The sequence below is a fragment of the Montipora foliosa genome, chromosome 3 (genome assembly GCF_036669935.1).
Source record: "Montipora foliosa isolate CH-2021 chromosome 3, ASM3666993v2, whole genome shotgun sequence".
Lineage (NCBI taxonomy): Eukaryota > Metazoa > Cnidaria > Anthozoa > Scleractinia > Acroporidae > Montipora > Montipora foliosa.
The window spans coordinates 64,925,535-64,948,899 of NC_090871.1; the positions used below are offsets into that span (position 1 = coordinate 64,925,535).

The 23,365-nt window shown below is 41.0% G+C and overlaps 2 protein-coding genes across 4 annotated transcripts in view; one reads left to right on the forward strand and one right to left on the reverse strand.

Annotated features, from left to right (window-relative positions):
- The first annotated feature begins 1,512 nt into the window (after positions 1–1,512).
- On the forward strand, positions 1,513–4,032 carry LOC137997963 (potassium voltage-gated channel subfamily A member 2-like). Of its 2 annotated transcripts, XM_068844309.1 has the most exons (3): positions 1,513–2,184; positions 2,734–2,853; positions 3,676–4,032. In XM_068844309.1, the coding sequence occupies exons 1-3, from the start codon at positions 1,611–1,613 to the stop codon at positions 3,900–3,902; spliced, it is 921 nt and encodes a 306-aa protein (XP_068700410.1). In that variant the 5' UTR covers positions 1,513–1,610; the 3' UTR covers positions 3,903–4,032. The 2 variants fall into 2 exon arrangements, with proteins under 2 accessions (XP_068700410.1, XP_068700409.1); XM_068844308.1 differs by having other exon boundaries at positions 1,513–2,853.
- A 45-nt stretch (positions 4,033–4,077) lies between these two features.
- Positions 4,078–23,365, reverse strand: part of LOC137997960 (uncharacterized) — a 48,253-nt gene continuing 28,965 nt past the window's right edge. The window contains exons 30-50 of one of the 2 annotated variants that reach the window (XM_068844304.1): positions 22,812–22,902; positions 20,213–20,272; positions 19,795–19,852; positions 19,248–19,392; positions 18,655–18,745; positions 18,140–18,310; positions 17,605–17,646; positions 16,221–16,260; positions 15,965–16,109; positions 15,437–15,527; positions 14,219–14,401; positions 14,074–14,133; positions 13,236–13,293; positions 12,779–12,923; positions 12,021–12,111; positions 10,321–10,503; positions 10,170–10,229; positions 9,407–9,450; positions 7,845–7,980; positions 7,365–7,475; positions 4,078–5,130 (exon numbers count right to left, since the gene is read on the reverse strand). In XM_068844304.1, the coding sequence (XP_068700405.1) occupies positions 5,014–5,130; positions 7,365–7,475; positions 7,845–7,980; positions 9,407–9,450; positions 10,170–10,229; positions 10,321–10,503; positions 12,021–12,111; positions 12,779–12,923; positions 13,236–13,293; positions 14,074–14,133; positions 14,219–14,401; positions 15,437–15,527; positions 15,965–16,109; positions 16,221–16,260; positions 17,605–17,646; positions 18,140–18,310; positions 18,655–18,745; positions 19,248–19,392; positions 19,795–19,852; positions 20,213–20,272; positions 22,812–22,902 (2,122 nt within the window). In that variant the 3' untranslated portion in view covers positions 4,078–5,013. The remainder of the gene's footprint in view (positions 5,131–7,364; positions 7,476–7,844; positions 7,981–9,406; positions 9,451–10,169; positions 10,230–10,320; positions 10,504–12,020; positions 12,112–12,778; positions 12,924–13,235; positions 13,294–14,073; positions 14,134–14,218; positions 14,402–15,436; positions 15,528–15,964; positions 16,110–16,220; positions 16,261–17,604; positions 17,647–18,139; positions 18,311–18,654; positions 18,746–19,247; positions 19,393–19,794; positions 19,853–20,212; positions 20,273–22,811; positions 22,903–23,365) is intronic. The other variant, XM_068844303.1, reaches the window with a different exon arrangement.

The following is a 23,365-nucleotide window of genomic DNA, read 5'->3' on the forward strand; positions in this document are numbered from 1 at the left end:
TTTGGGCTTCAAACCGGTTTGGGCAGCGCACGCATCATTTTTTGACAAGGTGAAGGTCAAAATCGAGCCTTCAGTACGAAAATCAATATGACGTTTAGGAGTGCTATCGAGACTTGGCCTGGGTTCGAGACTGTCTCCAAGCAACGGCTTGCTCATACTCAATGGGGGCTTACGATTTCTGCAGAGTCCTTTTTTTTTCTCGTCGAGTTAAGAAAGGCTCTGCTGGCAGGGTGATTAGTTTGTAGTTTCATGTCGCTTCTGATTGATTGCTGCACAATGGGAAATGTCAAAATTCACGGTTTTCGAATCTGTTTTCAACTGTATTGATTCCAATCAAAACCAATATTTAAACAGATACTTTACACTTTTCTACGATGGTATTTAAAAAATATTTAATACTTTTTAATAAATATTTCCCCCATGTCACGTAGACTTTCGTGGTCCAGAGATCATGACGATTGCCTGTGAATGACGAGATACCGAGTGTGAATCCTACTTAGGGTTGACTTAGTATCGATAATGAGAAAATTAATTAAGAACACAATTGAACATCTGAATTACCATTGAAAAACTCATTAATAATTCATGAGCCTAGCAGCCTATCAAAACACCCATAAAACGTCACGTGTATGAGCTTTATATCCTGATAAAACACTCCTCGTTTACTAAAGAATACTAATAGGGCATAGCTTGTTTTTCTTGTATGCTAATATTCACCTCTCACAATTTGAACCATTGTTTTGAGTCCAGAGGGACACGCTCTTTGTGGAATGTTTTTTAAGCCGTTCAAAAAACGAGCAGCACGTGTTTTATCGGGTCTAAAAACACTCGGCTACGCCTCGTGTTTTTGAACCCCGATAAAACACTGCTGCTCGTTTTTTAAACATTACTTGGCAAAGAAATCTTATTCATGCGCAGAAAAATCGCGACCCGATTCGAGCAAAGTAATTATTGGATGATGTAACACAAGGGAACAGAGGTGAAAAACTTCAAACATCACGAGCAAAGAAAAGAAAGATTAGCTCAAACTGATCGTCAAAAGGACTGGGAATAGCAAGAGTCATGACGTCACGCGTTAGGTATAGGACTCCCCAGCTTTTGCGTCTGTTGTTGAAAGTCGTAAAGAAACTGTATTTTCTTTTGCGGCTGCTTATATATCACACAGACCATATATAAAAAAAAACTCATTTCACGCGCATTGACCTTTTAATTATATAAAAGATCTGTGTCAAAATTGAACCAGATTCAAAAGATGGGAACGATCGATCAGGGAGATAAGAAATTACAATGAGACAAAGAGCTGTGTCGCTGTTTGTCGATTTTGAACTCAACTTGGCATTCAAGACAGGGAAAATAGTCAATCTGCATAGCCACTGCCAGTCATAATATTCTAGAAACAATCTGAACATGCTGTAACTTTGTTTGTTTCTAGAAACTCATAACAGATTTCTCATGTCGATAAATATTTACCAGTGTCCATATCTGACGACAGCTCTTGACTGTAGTGCTTGGAGAGGTTACATTAGTACGTAACTAAGTTTTCGCTCGTAAATTCGAAGAAAAGTTGAGGTAAACCGTGACGAAGAATAGATGTTTAACTCAATCACAGAATGCTGCAATACCACGGCAGGCCTGGAGACTTAAATGCAAAATCGGCTCACTCAGGCTCGTCTAACGCTCCTCGCAGGGGCACGTTTGCCTTAATTCCACCAGAGAGAGAAAAACAAGCAAGGCCATCCACTGAATCAACATGTCAGCTTACACGAGCCAAGACAAGGTTGCGGAGGGAAGAAAAGATACGAATCAACGTCAGTGGGAAAAGATATCACTTGACACAAACACAATTGCAGAGATTTCCTGAAAGTTTATTGGCGGACCCGGCAAAAAGAGGTATATATTATGACGCCGAAACTGAGGAGATATTTTTCGACAGAAACCAAACGGCGTTTGAAAGTGTCTTTAACTTCTATGCCACTAAGGGAAGGTTTATTTTCCCCAAAAGAACGTTATCCGGGCAGCTTATAGCGGATGAGTTGCATTTCTTTGGCGTTTACGAGTACTTGGATTTAGAAGACAGAAAATACAATTTGCCGTTACCTCGAAGACTTCAGGAGAAGAAAACTATTGCTCCAAGAAATGCACTTCAAAAGGTTTTGTGGCAAATGTGCGAAGATCCCGATTCAAGTATTTTATCACGCATTTTTAATTTCTTCTCGCTTCTTGTAATATTGTTTGCCGTTTTTCTAGCATGCGTAGAAACTCTACCCAGCGTAAGAGGTTCTCCGAAGAATAGTCACCATGTCTTGAGCACTCCCCAAAACCATGGTCTTTTCCAGTCAAATCAACCCAATGCGACTTCTTTTCATAGCAACAACGTCCTGAGAGATTTTGTCCTTCGAGCCGAACTATTTTGTATTGTCTGGTTCACAGTCGAACTCCTATTACGCTTTGTTGTAGCACCACAAAAGCGCGCATTTGTCTCAAAAGCCTTAAACATTATCGACTTCGTTGCGGTGGTACTTTTCTATATCTCACTTTTACCTTCAAGTAGTCAAAGATTTCCTGTCTACATCCTGAAAATTATCCGAATTTCAAGGATTTTCCAAGTTCTTAAAATGTCACGCTTAACTTCAGTCGTAAAAATAGTCGGCAAAACGGCAAATGCATGTGTTTCGGATCTCTGGACCTTGGTGTTCCTAACTTTCAGTGGTACTGTGTTATTTGGCACAATAGTGTATTACTGCGAAGAGGTGGATGACCGGACTGTGTTTCGTAGTATTCCTGATGCTTGTTGGTGGGCTGTGGTAACCATTACGACACTGGGTTACGGTGACATGATCCCGACAACTTTCGGTAAGTTTTATATCTGTTCATAAACATTCTTTTTGTCATTAAAAGGTGCAAGCCACCAAAATACATTTGTTTCCGGTAGCCAATAAGGGCCTGGCCCGCGGGTTTGCTTGAAGCATGGTTAGCGCTACCAGTGTTAAATCCCATGGAAACCTACAGGTTTTTATACCGCTTAACCAGCGATTAGCGCTAACCAGGCTACGAGCAACCGGTCTCTGGTTGCCATAATAGGGAGCTTAAACCACGATCATGGCTACGGCGACAAAAACGTCTCTTCAAGTAAAAGCGACGTCTACTTTTTGCAACATAAAAATTTGTTGCGCAAGGTGGTAATACGCGCAATAAACTTGCAAGGCAACATTAGGGCCGTTTACATGTATACGACAGAAAATAAGCCGCGGCTTACATAAGACGCGAACACCTCATATAAATGGTACAAAATCTACGCTCACGGCTTTCTCAAGCCACGGCTTATCCTGGCGTGGGAGTTTATACTCGTATAAATAGTTCCTTTCTCGTATTATGTACGCCGCAGCCAGAGTAAGCCGCGGCTCATTTTCTCTCGTATAAACGGCCCTAATGTTGCGCGACAAGTTGCATGAAAAATGTTCCCCGTATTACTGGGCCTTAATCTCCCTAATAAATCAAACACAAGTGTTAATGGTGTTCCGTGCAAGATTAGAAACTAGAGAACTTTAAAACGAAGGCTATAAAAACCGTCGTTATGTAAAGAACATAACTTCCGGTTATTGCAATCATTTCGCGATTATTCCAAGTCATTCGGCATGGAAACTTCTAATTGGTCTGTTCTTTCTCAATCTGCAGCTGGCAAATTTGTGGGTGGAATATGCTGTCTTTCGGGAGTATTCCTCATCACCCCTCTGCTGCCTATAATATATAACAAGTTTGACCGGTTCCAAAGGCTGGAACAAAACAAGACAAAAGCACGTTACCATTATCGACCGAGCATTAAAGTGAAAGGATCTCCGTTGGTTGAGGAGGAGAGAGTTCAGGAATTCGCGCCAGTGGAAACAGGTCAGAGACAGGAGTAACGGGATATTTTCCGCGCTACCCTGCGTAGCGCAGTAACGGAAGTTGGCATGCAAGGAGCTTTGCAGTTTGGCCAAGAGGAAATAAGGGCAAGGGCTTTCAGTTTCTCGGGCTTTTTCCAGTCGAAGTGAAACCAAAGCCCAAACTGAATGGCGAACACCTATGACAATTTTTTTTAAAGAATCCAGTGGTAGTAAAATACTTTTATTCTTTTCAATAACCGCTTATCGCATCTATTAATCATTTGCTGTTAAAAATAACTTTTTACAAACCCAACTTTCCTATTCCCGTGTATTTTTATTTGAAGTAATTTGACTCAAAATAAACAGATTTCATCAGTGAATTGAATTGTTTCACAAGAAAAAGGAATGTGTTCCAGTTTTTCTCCCGTTAACTCTTTTGGAGAATACTGAAGAAAAATTCTACGCAAGGATATTACAAAAGCGAAGTACATGCATGAATGTAGTGGCCTCGATGAGAGGAAGAACGATATTTTAAATGATTTTTGGGGAAAAATAACCAAAAAAAAATTCTTTAATCGTCGCAATCTCAGCGGTGATCAGTATGGAATATTTTTAAACCTTTGCTTGAGCAAACATTGATGATCACTGTGCATCATTGTCAGTCTTTCGTTGTTAAAAAAAATCTCTTTTCTGCCAGTTGAGGAATCGACGGAGCAGACCAAGGACAGACAATGCACATTAATATCTAAGGTTTAGAGGGTTAAAGTGATGAGTATTATATCCACTTGTTTTCTCTGATAATTATTTTCCCATCAACACTACGTTACTACCAATATACACCGTTCTCTTCTAATAAATCAAGGAAATAAATATTTTAAGTTCTACATTATTTAAATAAAGTCTTTTACAGCAGAAGAATCATCTCTCTCTAAAAAAATAAAGCACATGAAACAAGAGTTGAAATTTTTTGGTAAACTAACAATTTTTTCATTCATCTCCGAGTTAAAACAATTTAGAACAGTAAAACAAAAATGCTATTTTTGCTCATGTGTTCTTCAAACTGGAAAACAAGCTTTCATTAAAGTTTTTGTATTCCCTTACGAAATCGACTAGCAATTGCGACAGCAAAGCACCAAGGGCCTTCTTGGTTTTAAGATTCGTTGTATTTCTGCATCCAGCGTCTGAAAATCTTCTTGGTCTTGTACATCTGCCACCCTTTCAACAAACGACGGCTAACGAGCGTAAACTGATACCATGCCATGAAAACCTGTGAATTCAACACCAGCACAGTTGGTCGATAATAATTGCACCTGCTTATCGGAAGAGTAATCAGTGAATATAGAGATACCTGAACTCCTACAAAAGTCCTTACAGTGGAAGAGAAAGATAACTTTCCAGTTGCCAGATTCTCTCTCGCTATACGAGCTTGCGATTCCCCTCTGGAACTCAGTCACCCCATTCACCACGGCTAGAAACCTCGTCGTGTTTGAAGCCCCGTGAAAACGGAAGCAATAGTAGGGAGTGCGTTGCTAAGGATGTAATGGTTGAGTAATTTGAGAGAATTTGGCATTATTTTGGTCAGTTTCCAACTTTTGTAAGCCAATGACCCTAAATATGACGTCATCATGCCACGCCCATGGTCACGTGACCAAGAAAGAAAACTCTACATTTGTCTCCGTGCTACGCATTCGGCAATTTAGGTATTTAATCGGTGGTTTGATAATTTGTATTCGTTTTTGCATCCAGCCAAGTATGGTTTTCTTTTTATTTTGAAAAATGTTCTTTTTGAAGACATAAACGATACTGAAATACCCATAACTTTTTCAAAAAAGATGATTTAAAAAAAATCAATGCTTAGCTATATTCTGTATTTGGGGGTATAACGTTTTATGTAAAAAAAATTAATTCAATTTAAAGACCACCGGAAATGTAGCTTTTTCTCAAACCGGAAGTCAGTTCGTTTACGCATGCGCAGTTGATCTGAGAACGAGCGCGAGGAAGGGAGAGGAAAAACCTTCGATGGAAACAACATTTCGTGTGGTGACTTTTGCTTGTGAGTGGGTTTTCTTGTCAGCTCATGTTATGATGACGTCAGTCACCGAAAGTAACATTTCACTTCCTTAGCAACGCGCGAAAAATCCTTCTGTGGGCCCTTCAGCATGCGCCTTTTAGAGACGCGGACGGCAACCGGAAGTGAGCTGTTTTCCTTTTTAACTTGTCTTCACACAACCACATTTACATTACTAAGTATCTTCTCTCCATTAGAGATGATATATATAAAAATCTGGGAGACGCCACTGCCCTGGCAGACGAAACGTTCTTTTCCGGTTGCCGTCCGCCTCTCAAAAACGCGCGTGCTTAAGCTCCCTGTTGTTGGCCAACAACTCCCAACACTGTTGGGTGTAACATGTTGCGTCCGTTTGCACATCCTGTTTTGCGTGTCGTTGCGTGTTGTTGCACGAAGTTTGAAACTGGTCAAACTTTTGAGCCAACAGCTCCCACCATTTCTTTTGTTAAGTGATCACCGAAGCGCAGCGCAACAATGTTGTATCCGCCGTTTTCACAGCTCTTCTAACATTGTTGGGCCACTGTAATAACCAACCAAGAATTCACAACACAAAACAGACCAATTCAATACAAACTAGAAAACAGGTTGCACATCATGTGACCAACAAGTGAAAAACTTAATGTCACGCCAGACTGTCACGTGTATACAAAATGTAAGTAGCTACATCATTACAGCCACGCACGCGCGGCGACAGCAACATTTTGACGTGTAAACAAGATCTGCAAAACCAATAATGGGATTGTTGCGTCCGTTTGCAAGAGGTTTTACTCGAACACAAACGATTGGAGGTGTTTTTTAATTATATAAATTTGTCATACATTTCACTAACAAGAAAGGAAATACGAAAAGATACGCTCCATTTGCGATCCTCATAATTTAATATGCAAACCTCAAGCGCCGAATTTCGTTACAGAAAAGATTATTATGCTAAGGCTTAACCACATTTACCAACGACTACTGTGTTTTAAATAATTTTGATACTACATGTAATAAATAAAATAATTTCGATCTCTTTTTGAACATTTATGTTTATTCTTACAACATGCTCAAGACAAAAAGCCGTCAAATAGACCATTTTACAGTTGTGTGCTTGGTTACCTGGCTTTTGAATGAAAGTGAGGCTGGGAGTTGATCTTGCTTTGAAAGAAACCTCACTGCTTTTCTTATGCTAATGATGTTATTCTCATGCTGATTAGTAGGAATTTACATAAGAAAAGCAGTGAGGTTTCTATCAAAGCAAGGTCAACTCCAGCCTCACTTTCATTGAAAGGGCCAGGTAACTTAGCACACAACTTTAAAATGGTCTATTCCTTGACGCGAATAACAAGACGGCAGGTCCTGGGACGCTAAACAGGATCAATAAAACCAGACTTTTGGAAAACAACTACCCAACCGTCGATCTTTACCACACACACAAGGAGGAACTAGTTTACCTCAGAAAGCCGTTTTTTCTCTTCGTGTTTCATCATCATTTCAGAAACTCTTTTCCTTATCAGCTGATGACGCCATTTTGTCCAGAACTTCTCGTAGACTCGACGATCAACCTACAAAAGAATATACCGTAGCAGGCAAATCAAGGTGATTTAGAGAAAACTGCACTCAAACGCAAAATCAAAATGACCAAAGTGAAGACGTTGTGGCTAAACGAGGCAACGTGACGGCCTCAACAATTTGAGCTCGAGGATTTCATCACCACATTTCCCCGAGTAGCCACCCGAGAAAACATTGTTGCGACAACGGAAAAAATGTTTGTGAACTTCTATTGCTGCAACATTGTTACCTCGTTTAGCCAGCTCCTTGGGTACCGCAAAATACGAGATAGGCTATAGGCAAGTGCCAAAGGCACGCAAGCCGAACGCTTATATGATAGCACGTTTAAATTCGGTAACATTGATTTATCATTAAGGTCTAACCATTTGAGTGGCAATGTTGTTGAGTGAAATTCTCTTCTTCCACATGATGAAGTGCTTGCGTACAATTCTTCCTTCCTTTTCCTTGATGTGCAGTTCAAGTTTAACGTCATGTAACCATGCACGAAAACACATTTTGCTGAAAAGGAAAAATGGCGCTAATGACATCACAAGTTTTCTGGGAGTAATACGCTACAAGTGATCGGTAAGAACTGCAACTTACTGCCAGTATTAAATATCAAAAGCTGGCGTATTAGCACCGAAATGCTGGAAAAAGTTGATTAAAAAACTTTCGAAAAAAGCAAGGCTAAAATGTCATGTTTAGTTGAGATAGATCTGCGGGGATACCAAGAGCCAGCTGGCCACTTTAATTCCTATCTACAGCTGCAGGTTTTTTAATTTTGTCCCTGAGACAATCATTGGGTGGAACAGAATTAACTGAAGAGAGTGTAGTGTAACGTGAAGTGCTAGATTTCTATCCCATATGAACCATGTGAGCGTTAGCCCTACTGATGGAACTGGGCCCGCACAAGGAGGACAGAGAAAAACTCTGACCAGGGTGGAACAGCCTATCCCGGCACAATCTGCGAAATTCCTTCGGAGACAGTTCAGGACGGTATTTTATTTTCCAAGTGAAATTTAAAGGGAACCTCCACTAAAACAAGAAAATAACTTTAAACCACAGAACATAATGTTTACAATGAAAAATGTTCAAATTTTCTCCAATGAAAGCGTTTGTAACTGAAAAACATGAATTTCAAAAACGCTTGTTTGGCTTTCAAGTTTCCCAGGCGCCGCCGTCTTGAATAATTGTGACGTGTCGTGGTTGCCCTGTTGTTCTGACACAAAGAGCGTTTGTTCTGGAACAATAGGGCAACCACGACACGTCACAATTATTCAAGATGGCGGCGCCCGGGAAATTTGAAAGCCAAAACCAGCGTTTTTGAAATTCATTTGTTTTGGATACAAACGCTTTCATTGGAAAACGTTTGAACACTTGATTGTTAACACTAAGTTCTGTGGTTTACCGTTATTTTCTTGTTTTAGTGGAGGTTTCCTTTAAGTAAGGCCGCCGTCTAGATACGGTAATCTTCTTTGATAGAAAGCAAGCATTTGGAACATGCCACTGAAAGAACTGGCAACTTTTTAGCCTGAGAAAGAAAAAAGTGGTGAATTTATCATTATTAGGAGGCAGTGTGGCCCAGTGGTTAGGGCGCTTGCCTTGAGATCCGGAGAACCCGGGTTCAAGACCCGCTCTGACCACTCGCTGAATTTGATCCTGGTGGTCCCTGGTTCAACTTCCCAGGTTCACTTGTAAGTAGCCAACTGGTTTGCCTCCGGCCAGTTGCAGATGAGATTCTTAACAGTTGTAGTTGTTGTCTTCTGTTGTTTCGTTGATTCATTGGCCCTGAAAAGCCCCTATGGGGAGCGGTCAATTCAGTATGTATTGCATTGTATGTATCAGTGATTCAGTCGTGCAAATTCAAGAAAAAATCCGACTGCGTCTAAGATGTGTCTACTATACTATACAGCAGTCGAAAATTAAGACAGGCACACGTTCATACCTGACAGTTAGTTGGTAGTGAGTGTCAGCAATTTCTTCTTGGTTCTGTAACAAAAGACACAAAACGAAAGCCCATTAACTATATAAAAAGCTAAAACCAGAAGCCCATGAGTAGGAACTTGCCTCTCCCATACAAGCCCCATGAGTCAACCTTTGCGTGTACCTTTCTGTTTCACTGTTTAGAATGGCCAATCAAAATAAAGTTATTGCCAAACGAAGACAAAAATAGCACAAACAATGTATGCAAAAGTGCAAATTGATGTAAGAGTGAGTCTTCTGCTAAGGGTTAGTTCTAAAAATAGAAAGATACGCGCAAAGGTGACTCAAGGATATAGCGCATAGGGAGGCTCCTAGCCCTGGGCCCCTACCAAAACGAGTTACAATTTTATTGAAATAAGCGAACACACAGGAGCAAGACTGTTCGGTTCTTCAGTGAACAATGTGAAACCAAAATTCTTTGGCCAATCAGACACAAGAGACGTAGGCAAAAAAATTGAGCCAATCAAAAATCAAAGTGAAAACCTTCATGCAGCCAGCGCAAAGTGCGGGGAAAAAAGCGCGCGCACAAGTCACAGTTGTTTTGCCTGTTTCGATTGCCTGAAAATGTGGAGCAAGCAGTCACCATTGAAATGACATTTTAACAACATGGAACCCTTCGTTCGAGTTTAGCTCTTAGCTATGAGTACCCATTAAGCGACTACTGTATTTGCTCTATCCTAGACGCGAATGACAAGATGACCGGTTCTGGAGAAAAAACACGTTACCTTTTCCTTCTCCTTATCAGCCAACTTTTGATCTGTCTTCCACCTCCACTCCACGAAATACTGCGTGAAGAAAACAATGGGGTAATAAAAATGATTCACGAATGTGTTTTTTTTCCTGGGCAATGACAATAAACCCATAACTCATTCGTACCTTTGAATAGAGGGTCTTGTCTCGGTGCTTCTCTGCTCGGCTTTTTAGTGTAAACTGTCTCCATTCTCTCAAGCATCCCTGCTTTACTCGTCTGTTGTGATTCACCATCTGCCCGTCTACAAGCACCTTCTGGTTACAAGCAAGTTTTAACGCATCTTGCCAATTGTGGAACATGCGGTGAACCTGGCAGGAAGTAAAAGGCAGCTGCATAAATTCTGAGAGGGACTAGACCGAGTTTCAATCGAGTGTCGTAAAACCAAAAACCAAAGTAATTATTTTGTCCAATCAAAAAGGAAGGAGACAAAACTCGAAGTAATTAAACGTGGCCGACATAAAGCGCGGGAAAATGTGCACGCGCGAGCCACGATTGGTTTTGGTTTCACTTCTGATTGGTTGAAAAACAGGCGCGAGAACTTTGAACCAATTACTGATTGAAGTAATGCAAAACTAAAGCAATTCGCTAATTACTTTCGACACGCAATTGAAAACCGCTCTACAGAGTCTCAATATGTTTGACTAAGGCTCTTGGCATCACATCTATATCTTTTCAAAGATTTAATTACTGTAATTTCAACACCAAGGGTCGAAAACCAGAGCAAGGTCCAAATAGCGTACCCCTTACAAGGCTAGACCATAAAACCAGGCGAATTTCGTGACCACTATGCAAATAGCGTGTGGGGTCTTTTCCCGTCCCTAAGGACTTTCTAGGGACCTTAAGATCTACGACGGCGACCGTCGACCAAAAAGTCAACTCAAAATATAACTTGACTATCACAAGTCTTAAACGATTATTCAGTCTCGTTCACGTCCTACAATGTGGGCGAAATATCCCAAAAATAAATAGGTACGAGCGGTTTCAGAGTGAAAAGAGAGTATGAAAGATTCCCTGTTGCATGCTTATGTTGTCGTCAAAACCTCATATTTGGTGATTCCACGTTGTCGTTATGCAGAGGACCGCGCAGATACTTGCTAAAATCCGTGCTGCACGTGGAGAACGATTATTTATGTTCTTTTAACCAATGATATTATTGTTTTGTGGCATTGTTGTAGTCATAGCCGTCGTCGTTTCTTAAACTCGCTTTTGTAATGAGCAAGGGCGTCGTGAGGCATGGCCTACCAACCATAGAGTGGGCCAATGATCTACCAAGCGTAGCAAAGCAGAAAGCCAATCGTGTGACTTTTTTTAACACTTAAATGTATGAAATCCAATGCTTGTCTTGCCACTCTTTGAATGCGGGTTAACTCGATCCTCTCATGACCCTGGTACTGGTTATGCTAACGACACTGGATGCGATGGCACCGCGAGCGGGACCGACAGGAAATTTTCCTTGCAATATCCGTCGTACAGGATCGATGTGCCATTAAAATTTGGTCACTGCTTCTTACATGAGGTAAGCATTAGAGTTCTCGAAAAATCGTGCATACGCAGATCAAATTTAAAGTGAATGACACAAGTCAAAAACGAAAGCAGGTAACAACAAGATTACGAGAAACACCTCTCAAAATATTACCAATTTTTAAAATGTTCTTATCGATCAATTATTGTATTAGTTTAAATATGCTTGCCACAGTCGGGAAATGGAGGGCAACCTTGTCCCACGCTCTCACGTTGACAAAGTCATTGTATGATTGACAGGCCCGAATATTTAATCTTGACAAAGAATTGTTCCCAATTTCAAAATAGAACGCAACCCGTATACCTTCTTGTTCATCAAATCGTCTCGAAAAGATTTTATCGTCTTGCGTTCATCAATCCTTGTTCTTGCAATATTCCTCCAATTCACCAGCGACCTGAATAAAAGAGAGTGGCGTTTGGTGACTTTGAGAAAGGGAAACTATAGGACTAAGCGTGGCTTTGGCGATTAGTGCGTGGTTTTAGGAGCTAGATGTCCCTTGTTTGATCTTTGCTGATTTCAATAGCTGTTTCGACTTCCGTTCACCTGATTTGTGTAAGTGGAGCTATCAATGCCCATAATACGTAATACAGTCACAAGGGAGACAACGCTGCAGTACATCCCGGTTACAGCACAGATCAGCAAAGCCTGTTCAATTAGTTCCCTGATAACACGAAATTAGATGTAAAGCTATACCGGTGTGAGAAAGGAGGAAGGGGGGGGGGGGGGGGCGGTAGTGAATTTGTACAGTGACCCTGTACTCCTGTTCCGCTGAAGCTAAAGCGCAGACGAAAACACGACGGACATATAAAGCCAGAAAGTGCGAAGGAAAGGGAGTAGACAAAAAGAAAATTATCCTTCTTCCTGTACAACCCTTGAGAATTGCAATTGCTAGTGAATTTTGGAGTGTGAACAGAAATTCGCAAACGAGAACCTAACACTAGAGCCAACAACGCATGCGTAATACTGTCTTTGCTTTCGTCTGCCTCTCCAGTGTGAACAATCGTAAGGGCCTTACGCTATCACCAGGGAGACCTGTAACGTAAAATTCATCGTCAACTGACCTTTTCACTATCTTTCTGTTGTGCAATTCTTTCGCTCGTTTCATCTGATGAGTTTTCTCTGTCCATTGTTGAAAATAATACTTCACTAGCCGCCGGCCATGTTGTGTCTGCAGGTTATTGGCTACTTCAGCTTGTTTCTTAACCTCTGTTCCAAGACAATTAACGTCACATTCAGTTAAGAGCATCTCTATATACAAATGACCATTTTTTTTCAACAGACAACTACTATAGAGTGTATTGTGAAGTGCTAGTTTTCTGCCCATATGAACAATGTGAGCGTTAGCCCTACTAATGGAAATGGGCCCACACAAGGACAGAGAAAAACTCTGACCAGGGTGGGAATTGAACCCACGACCTTCGGGTTACATCACCGCTACTCTACCGACTGAGCCATAAGGTCAGACGGGAGCAAGTCGTGGGAATTTAAGATATTTCTTTTGAGTATATCATTACTCACTATATGTAAAGTGTTTCCAGTGGAGACCAGCTTCACGAGTTCTTCTCAGCAACATTTTCTAACAAATTCAAGAGCAAAGTATTACATAAGACGGGTAGTCATTGCAAGTGTTTTGGTTCAATACGTTTGGAAGTTCTTCAAACAAATACGGGGGGTGGTTTTTTAACCAATCAGAAACTGACCTGACTATTGTACAATTTTCCAGCGGATACACGCTTTGCATTAAATAGGGAACTTAAGCACACGCGTTTTTGAGACGCGGACGCCAACCGAAAGTGACCTGTTTTCCCTTTTAACTTGTCTTCACACAACCACATTTCATTGTCAAGTTTCTTTTCTCCATTAGAGATGATTAGTATAAAAATCTGGGAGACACAACTGTCCTGTCACGAGAATTGGTCTCTTCCGGTTGCCGTCCTTGTCTCAAAAACGCGCGTGCTTAAGCTCCCTATTACCTCGCTTGGCGGCGGTTTCACGATGTTGCTCTGCAATCCTTCCGGTCCGCTTCTTTTCGTGCGCGAGTTGTGGTCGGTTATTGGGTCGTTTTTAAGGCCTTTGGTGCTGGACGATTTGTGAGCAATTTGCTTACAAATCTCGGGACAATATCTCAGCCAATTAGAAGCAAGGGTGAAAGTGACTTGCTCGCGTGCGTTTTCCCACCCGTATAGTGCAGGCTACATGCCTTCGCTCAGCCCTTCAATTAGCTGATTTGATTGTCAGCGACGATTCTGATTGGCCAAAGTGTTTTTACGGCATTCAATTGCAGACCTTTCGAAGACATGGTATCAGTTCTGCTTCTCTGACATCAAAACACCATTTTAAAAAAAGTCTCTCCTACCTCTTGGAGCTTTTCAGTTCCCTTCTTCGTGTAAAGCGCAAACCACCATCTTCGAAAAGTCTGTTAATGAAATGAAAAAAATATATACTATCGTGAGATAAACAGTTTAAAATTCACGTCCATCAAGTTTTTGAGGTGATTTTACCTTTGCAACAAGTTTCTTTTGGTAAGACTTCTCCGCTTTACATCTCAGCATGAATTTCATCCACCTAACAAGGCAGCGCTGAAGCAATTCCGCATCCTTTTTTAGTAGATGCTCTTCAAGGATGTCCATATTTCTCGTGTTTCTTTGAAAACGCTGTCTCCAAGTTTTAAAAGAGCTCAACAACTGGAAGAAAATAAACAAAACAAGGTACTCTAAGAACGTAACAATCGAAATCGAAAATAATTGCAAAGGCAGTTTTCGGTAATCGTGGAAAACGTGTGTGGAAAAGTCCCATTTAGTCTTGCTTTTACTTCTGCCTGACCGACAATTTGGCTCGAAATTCTTAAGCAAATCACGAGGCATAGGAGTCTAGAAAGGAATTTTCTGATTGCAGCTGGTTTAGAAATCTCACGTCCCTTTTTTCAATGAATGAGAAACAAACCAAAACCAATCGCGATGACACGCGCAGCACATTTTCCCGCCCTTTAAGCACGTTACACGAAATTGCTTTTAGTCCTGTTTTCTGATTGGTTGATCGAGCTGTCATTGATCAGAGCCTTTTTGTTGTTTAAGTATTACGACACTTGTTTGAACAATGCCCTGTTATTGAATTAATCAAGTTCAGAATTGACTCTACTAGTTTAGAGACTGAAACACAGCTTCTTATTTCCCTTTTCACCACGTGACCCTTTTGGAATCACGTGAAAAAGATGATTGAAGACCGCTGGAAGATCGTATCCGCGATCCCTGTTCAACTCTCGTTGTTTTCTTGTAACTGAATTATGCTTCTTTAACCCTTTCAGCCCCGATAGTGCCAAATGGCACTTATAGATTTTACTCTGTCTAACGCCAGACGATTTTACTCGTCAATGGGGAACCCCTCGGGGCTTAAAGGGTTAAGCTAACAGCGTGAAAAAACTATGTCCCCGTTTAACCCTTTCAGCCCCGATAGTGCCAAATGGCACTTATAGATTTTACTCTGTCTAACGCCAGATGATTTTACTCGTCAATGGGGAACCCCTCGGGGCTTAAAGGGTTAACTTTACGTTTGAGATCTGCTGGCTCCAGAGCATGTTATTTGCGTGTTCTCCAAAGAAAGGATAACAGTCCCTAGATTTGCACCAGAGAAAAGAATGAGCTTTGCTGCCCATACAACTGGTTGAGTTTGTGCATACATTGAGTTAATTTGTCTGCACCACAGACAAGAAATTTACGTACCAGCTTGTGTTCCTTGTTTTGGATAGTTTTCTCCAACACTTTTCGCCTTTCAACTCGACACTGAACGTATTGACGTAGTCCGCAAAAAGCCCTACAGCAAAAAAAGCGACAATTTATACACATTCAGGCACAACAGTTATTCAGTACAATGAATATCCACCATCGCTACTGCTGAACCTCTTTGGTGTTTGTTGTTGTCTCGGACGAGAAGGACGGAATCAGATGATGAAATAGGATGGAATAGACACCACTTCTTTTAAAAAGTTTCGCACCTCATCTCGAGAACAAGGGCAAAAAAGGAGTGACCTAGATTGGTTTGATTTCTTTCGGTCGTAAGTTACAGGAATGTTTCAGGCGCCAGCTTATCATCACAAATAATGACGTCTTTGTAGTCTGGGCCGGGAAACCGGCAGAAAGATCTCAACGCTGTTCTCTATCACTTAGCTATCATTCTACACTCTCTCTGAAGAAAAAACGCGTGAGAGCAATGAAGTTCATTTAACTGCAAGAATCCTAGTCACATTTTACCTGGTCATGATCTTGGCGTGAATGTGGTTCATGGCTTTCTGTACTTTGTGAGCCTCTTGTACCCATCGAGTGAACATGCGCCGTAAGAGTTTCTTTTCGGTGTCATTCGCAATACGCATTGCCCTTGTATTTAAAACCTTTGCTTCTAAAATTATACCAAAAACAGAACTTCAGACTCAGCGAGCTCAAATTTAAACACGCAGGTCGACTTGCTTGTTTAAGTTATACGATAAGGTTACTAAACTTTTACATTCACCTTCTGTTTTGGTTTTCCAAGTATGAATAAGGCGGCGCGTCTACGAAAAAGAGACAATTGTGAGCTTTGGGCCGTTTCATGTCGATGATGTGTTAACGCATACAAAAGACTATCGACAACGCTACAAAACAAATCTTTAAAAAAAATCGTGCTGCACGTGCAGCATGCATTTTAACAAAACAACTCCGTGAAATGACAAAATTTTAAGCCCACACACTGCATTGTTACAATACAATACGTACTTATCATAATTACGTAAAGTATGATCGTCCGGGTGAGTATAGTCATCAGAAGGCCTGTTTTGAGATGACACTGACTTGCGTTTGGACAACCTGAGAGGAAGTCATCTTCAGAGACAAGTCACTTCACTTGACTCTGAGATGACTTCCGCTCAGGTTGGCGAAACGTCAGTCAATGTCATTTAGGAGGTCTAACTCTCTTGAAGTGAAATGGAAAGGTTGTCTTTATTGCCTTCACACAGGATAATTTTAATCTCAAGTATAACATTACAACTGGATGCAGAAGCGAGTGCCTCAGTGTGCCGGCCTCAAATCCCAAATCCCGCACTGACCAGTGACTGGTTTGGTCCCATTCAGGTAAAACCACTGTCAGTTGGGGTTCTCTTCTTATGGTTCGTTTGAACTGAATCTCTAGTTAAGACTATTAAAGAGCAGTGCGGCCTGTGAACTATCTTATTTTGGGGTGCAGGGATGGCGCAGTGGTGAGAGCACTCGCCTCCCACCAATGTGGCCCGGGTTCGATTCCCAGACTCGGCGTCATTTGTGGGTTGAGTTTGTTGGTTCTCTACTCTGCACCGAGTGGTTTTCTCGGGGTGCTCCGGTTTCCCCTCTCCTCAAAAAACCAACATTTGACTTGATTTGTGTTAATTGTTAATTTCAATTTACAGTGTCCCCAATTAGTGCTCCAGCGCTAGAAAGACTAGAGACTTAAATAAAGTTCCTTTCCTTTCCTTTTATAGCCAAGCGCACTTGTAACAAAGAACCAAATTGTTGGCCTATCGAACGAAAGCCTCAGTGTTGAAGCGCTTTACCCGTAGAACGAGAACACAGAACAGTCAGCCGTTTGTTTCGCTTACGTCTTCATTTCATCATCTATAAAACCAACCAGTTAGAAGAGATAGTATAATCGCGAAAGTCTCATTACAGCGCACATCACAGCAAGTTTTCGTGCACCTTGCCTCGCAATTCGGTTTTGTGGGACACAAGTTGCGAGAAAAAATGCCTACTGCAACATCGTTTCTATGTTTTAAAGTGATCGTTTACTTTGCGTTGAAAAAAAAAACTCTCTTCTTGTAGCAGAAGTTGAAGCAAAAAAAAATAATAATAATAAATATTATAAACGCTACAACAACTGACGATCTTACCGTTTTCCTTGCTGTGTACTCGTCGTACCAGGATAGAAACATCTGTAAATGAAAATAGAAATTCAGTTGCTAGAAGATGACTGACTGAGAAGACTGTCATACTAAATTTAATTGAAAGGGGTTAAAAGCAGTATGCACTGTCTAAAATTTAATTAACATTGAGTCAATTTTAACCAAGAACAATTTACATCGATAAAGGTATCGGTCAATACGTTTTATAGATAACAATTTCGGAAAATAAGTTTTACAAAAATTGGATTCGGATTTTCACTTAAATATATGTGAGGTAGTAAGGTTAATTTTGTTTAAGGTTAATTGAAAAAGCAAATTTTTTCAAGAAACCAAAAGGCAATAAAATGTATGCCAGCAATAATAATTATGAAAAGACAGCTAAAACGATCAAATTAAATTATTTCTTCCTCTAATTAATTTTTTTGAAGAGGAAGCAAAAATGTCATCCGGAGACAATTGCTAACAGGAAGAACTCACATTTTACAACCAAACGTTGAAAGCTAAGCGGTGTTTCACGGCATACCTTCTTTTGTACGGCTATGACGAAGTACTTGTCAGCTCGGATTTCCAGAGTGTAGTTTCGCCACTCCTCGAAGCATTCCCGTAAGACACTTTGGTCGCGCTGCTGGCTGTGAGCGCGAGATACTTCGGAATGGGAAAGGAGCTGTTGCCAGAATCGGAAACTTCGAGCGACCTGCGGTAAAAATAGAAATTCAAGCACATCAGTAGGATTTCCTTGAATCAGTTAGTTGGTTCGTCAGTGGAACTGCGAAAATGGTGCCCGCATAGTTTATTTATGATTCACGACTGAAGCCGCTTACACTGAGAAGCGCTGTATTCAAGGCAGAGGTAGGTCCTCGTAAAATCTGATACAGATCAATGTTATCCTAACAAGTACCATGAAGCTAAATTAGAGAATGGCCATTGTTCAAGTTAGATACAGAAAACTTATTCACCTACTTACTTTATCACACATCAGACATTTATTTTTAGCTTCATATTGTATGTGGTACCACTTACATCGAATTTATCACTTACCAAATTGGCGGCCAAATCTTTCCTGAATTTCTGCATTACAAGCCTGTTCCGAGCTCTTTCCAAAGCAACGTCCTTCCAGCAGACGAACACACTGCCCAAAAGAACCGTGCATGATTATCGTCAAAAGTCTGTGCGATTATATATTGTTAAAAATAATAGTGAAGAACAACTTTTTCGTCAAGAGGAGCAGTTCGCTAGCTTGTTTCCTCGCAAAATGAAGACTCACGACTTGATTTTGTAAACCCATGAAGCGGGGATAAGAACATAACTCTCTCTAGGGTTTGGATAGTGTAATTATCTTGGAAACTTTGCTTAATCCATGGATCAAATTAAAAGTAGATCTGGGCGAAAAGCTTCATTAGTCATAGAGAGGTGCAAAAAAAAAAAAAGCACTGCGCGAAATCAGGTACGAGGAAAAAGTTTAATTTTTTCATATGTGCTTGTAGAGGTGGTTTTCAATTTAGTCCCTCCAGTAAATCACTGTTTTGGCCAATCACAACACCATGGATAACTGTGTTTCTTTAAGTGACATCGGTAAAAATACACTGTAGCCCTGATAAGGCCTTGCAAAACGGAAGCGCAAATTCAATTACCTTCTCATGATACTTGTCCCGTGCGTTTTCTTCGCCAACTGAAGCTGTTGTGCTCTGCCCAGCCAGTCGAAGAAAATCTCTCGCATGACTTTCAGCTCCACGGAGCGACGGAAAAGACGAGATTGCTTTCTACGAGTGTTCATACCTAAAACAGAAGAACAGAATTAATGAGCCTGATTTAACGGCCTATAACTCCGACGAGCATCCAATAGCTCGGTGGCTATATGAGAATACCCGAGCTAATAATCCGATAATCAATGTGGGTTCGACTCCTGTTGGGACCACTCGGAATTTTTCCCCGAGTACACCCGGCCAGTCAACAAACACATCTTCAAAATTAACGGACTTCTTGCCGTGAACAATATAACCGGGACAAAATGTTGAGAGGTCAATCAATCCGTCATCCTTGATACGCAATTTCGGAAACAAGGTTCTTTTCCGAGGGACTGTGGGAGCAATTTGTCTCGGCAACGTTTGCAGGCTTTCGAGGAAAATTCGAAACCTGGAAAGAGAGAACGTTAACGTGACAGGAAAAAAAAATACTGACCATTTGCCCATGAGTGCCAACCTCTGAGAACTTCCGACAGTCTGTCAGTTTCTTTGATCTGCATTGGACAGGTAAAGAACACATTTTTGATAATTAAAGTTTGTGCAGTCACTGAAACAGTGAAACAGTCACCTATGCTATGGAGACGTTGCCACAAACCATAGCGATTCAATTAAATTTGTTTCAACCAACTTGGAAGAAAGTACTGTTGTTGTATTGACCTCAGCATATCGTTATCTTTTAGTCCTCATGGATAAGGACAAGAAAAGGGTGATATTGTTTCGAAACACTTGCTTTTAACTCACACAAACCTATGTAGGCCAGACGGTAAGAAAAGTGGTGCGAAAACAGTGATTCGAGAAAATGGAGATCCACTGTACTTCATCTATAATAAAGGCACAAAAACAGCCTTACTGACCTCGATGAACTCGCTCACGAGGCTTACAGCATGGAAACGCGACTGCCATTCTCTGAAGGCCTGATGAGAGCAGAGGAAAAAGAAAAAAATGATTGAACAATCAGAAACATAAGTTACAAACAATCACTTTTTAATTTAGTCGATGGGTTTGAAAATGCACTAGGGACTTTGACCGCGACGTCGACCAAAACGTCACCTAAAAATATAACTTTGCTCTCGTAAAGTCTTTCGCGATTATTTCATCGAGTTCAAGTCAAACAACGTGGGCGAATTATCCTGAAAATAAATTGGGTCGAGCCGTTTCGGAGTGCAAATCTGTAACGAAAGGTCCCCATTTGTATGTTCACGTTGTAGTGAAAACCTCAATTTGGTGATTTCACGTCTTTAGGGAGCTTAAGCAACGACAACGGCGACGGCAACGTGAACGTGAAAGTTTAATACGACAAGGGTGTGGAAGTTCCTCATAAGTAACACTCGTCGGAACGGCACTGAATTTAGGGGAGAAAATGAAAATTTATCTTCAAGTGCTGACGTCCTTGATAAAACCTCAAATTTGGCTATTTCAAGTTGTTAGGGAGCTTACGAAACGACGACGCCGACGGCAACGACGACGCTACAAAACAATAGGTTTAATGAGCAAAGACAATGGCCCTGCACGCTCTGCACGTGCGTTTTACATTGTGGTACATTTCTTTGCCGTCATCTCCTAAATGACGACGTGAAATGACCAAATTCAAGGTTCTGTGGAGGACGTTAGCACATGACGATGAATTTTCAGTTCTCTCTGTACGCTTCCAACCCACTCATACCAGTTTAATTCCTCGATAGTTACTACACATTTTTAACGCGACACGACATGAAATAGTTTCGTAGTGATATGAATAACGCGAACTCGTATTTTTAAATGAAGTCCTCGTAGCCGTCGTCGTCCTCGTTTCGTAAGCTCCCTAATAGGGAGCTTAAGCAACGACAACGGCGACGGCAACGAGAACGTCACGAATTTGCATATTTAGTGGTTAAAAACAATAGCTTCGCACGCCCTGCACGTGCGTTTTTCACTTTTGTCCATTTCGTTGCCGTCGTCAGCAAAACAACAACGTGAAATAGCCAAGTTTTTGGTTTTACGAAGAACGTCAGCACTTGAGGATAAATTTTCATTTTCTCTCCTAAAATGGAGTGCCGTTCCGACTGGTGTCATCTTTGAGGAATTACCACACCCTTGTCATCTTAAAAACGTTGAAATAGTCACGAAGCGATTAAAATCACGCAAATTTATATTTTGAGATGACGCTCTCGTTGCCGTCGCCGTTGTCGTTGCTTAAGCTCCCTAGTATCTTGCTGACGACGGCAAAGAATTGGACCAAAGTGAAAAAGGCACGTGAAGGGCGTGCAAAGCTATTGTTTTTGACCACTAAATATGCAAATTTGTAACGTTCTTGTTGCTGTCGCCGTTGTCTTTGCTTGAGCTCCATTTTGTTATCAAGAGTACCGCACGTGCGGCAAGATTATATTTCTCTTTTAACCAATGAAATCATTGTTTTGTGGCGTTGTCGTTGCCATCGCCAGTAGGGACCTTAGGGAGCTTTAGCAACGACGACGGGAACGGCAACGAGAACGTCATGTAAAAACATAAATTCACGTTATTGCGATCACTTCGCGAATATTCCAAGCCTTTTAATATGACAAAGATGTTTCAGTCCCTCAGGAAAGAAACCGTTACGAGCGGCGCTTAATTTAGGGGAGAAAAATAAAAATTTATCTCCAGGTGCTGACGTTCTCCATAACACTTCAAACTTGGCAATTTCACGTTGTTGCTTTGCTGACGAGGGCAAAGAAATGGACAAAAATGAAAAACGCACGTGCAGGGCGTGTGAAGCTATTGTTTTTGCCCACTAAATATGCAAATTTGTGACGTTCTCGTTGCCGTCGCCGTTTTCGTTGCTAAAGCTCCCTCTTAAGATCTACGACGGCGACGTCGACGAAAACGTCACCTCAAAATAGAACTTTGCTCTAGTAAAAGTCTTTCGCGATTATTCCATCTCGTTCACGTCGTACAATGTGGGCGAAGTATCCTAAAAATAAATTGGTACGAGCGGTTTCAGATTGAAAAAAAGAGAATGAAAGATTCTCTGTTGCATGCTCACGTTGTCGTCAAAACCTAAAATTTCGTCATTTTACGTCGAGACGTCATTTCACGCAGAGAACCGCAAAAATATGAGCTAAAATCCGTGCTGCACGATTATTTATGCTCTTTTAACCAATGACATCATTGTTTTGTGGCGTTTTCGTCGACGTCGTCGTCGTAGATCTTAAACTCCCTATTGTCGTTTGTAAACTCCCTACTGATTTCGCTAGTGACTCTCGTGCCAAATTCTCAGCCAATCAGGGCTAAGCACGTGTTTTCCCGCTATTGACGCCGACCGCATTTATTTCCTCTGCATTACGATTGGCTCGTTTGATTCTCAGCACCTGATGTGATTGGTCCAAATAATTTACTACAGTTTTGGTTTCACAGACTTCAATAATTGAAAATCACACCAAGTTTTTCTCAGGCTTCCGTTCGTTCCAATCATACAGACAATTTCGTCGCTTTTATTACCATTGTCAGGAGTCTCCTCTCGCTAAACAGCACTACTTTTCGCCTGCTGGTGACTCTTGTGGAGGCCAGAACATGCCATGCGGAAAAACACCTAAGTAAAAAACAGAAAATGACGTCAACATTTGAGTAAAAAGGTCTGAAAAAGGCATTTTCTCAAAAAAAGCACTACCAATTTAAGTCCACCTAGTTTCAAAAAATGTCAAACATATTTAGCGGTTCTTTCCTCCAAATTTTCGTTGTTCTATGTATTTACTGTTTGGAGAAGCAGTCAATCGGCCTACGACTGAGGTAGCTACAGGTTACGGGTCTTTTCTTGTTAATGATGCCCTAAAATGTTTTGAAAATTAAGACGTTTTTGGAATATATAAAAGCCGAGGTGTTTGTGTGGTCATTTTACCAATAAACCAATAAATCTCACTAGCTCGACCGTGGGTCAAATGACGGCTGGCTTTGAAAAAAATTATGTAATTTGCGGGATAAATTAAAACCACATCCCCGAAGAGAAAGGCGAAAAAAGGTGAGGCGTTTAACTCTATGGAAAGACAATATTTTAG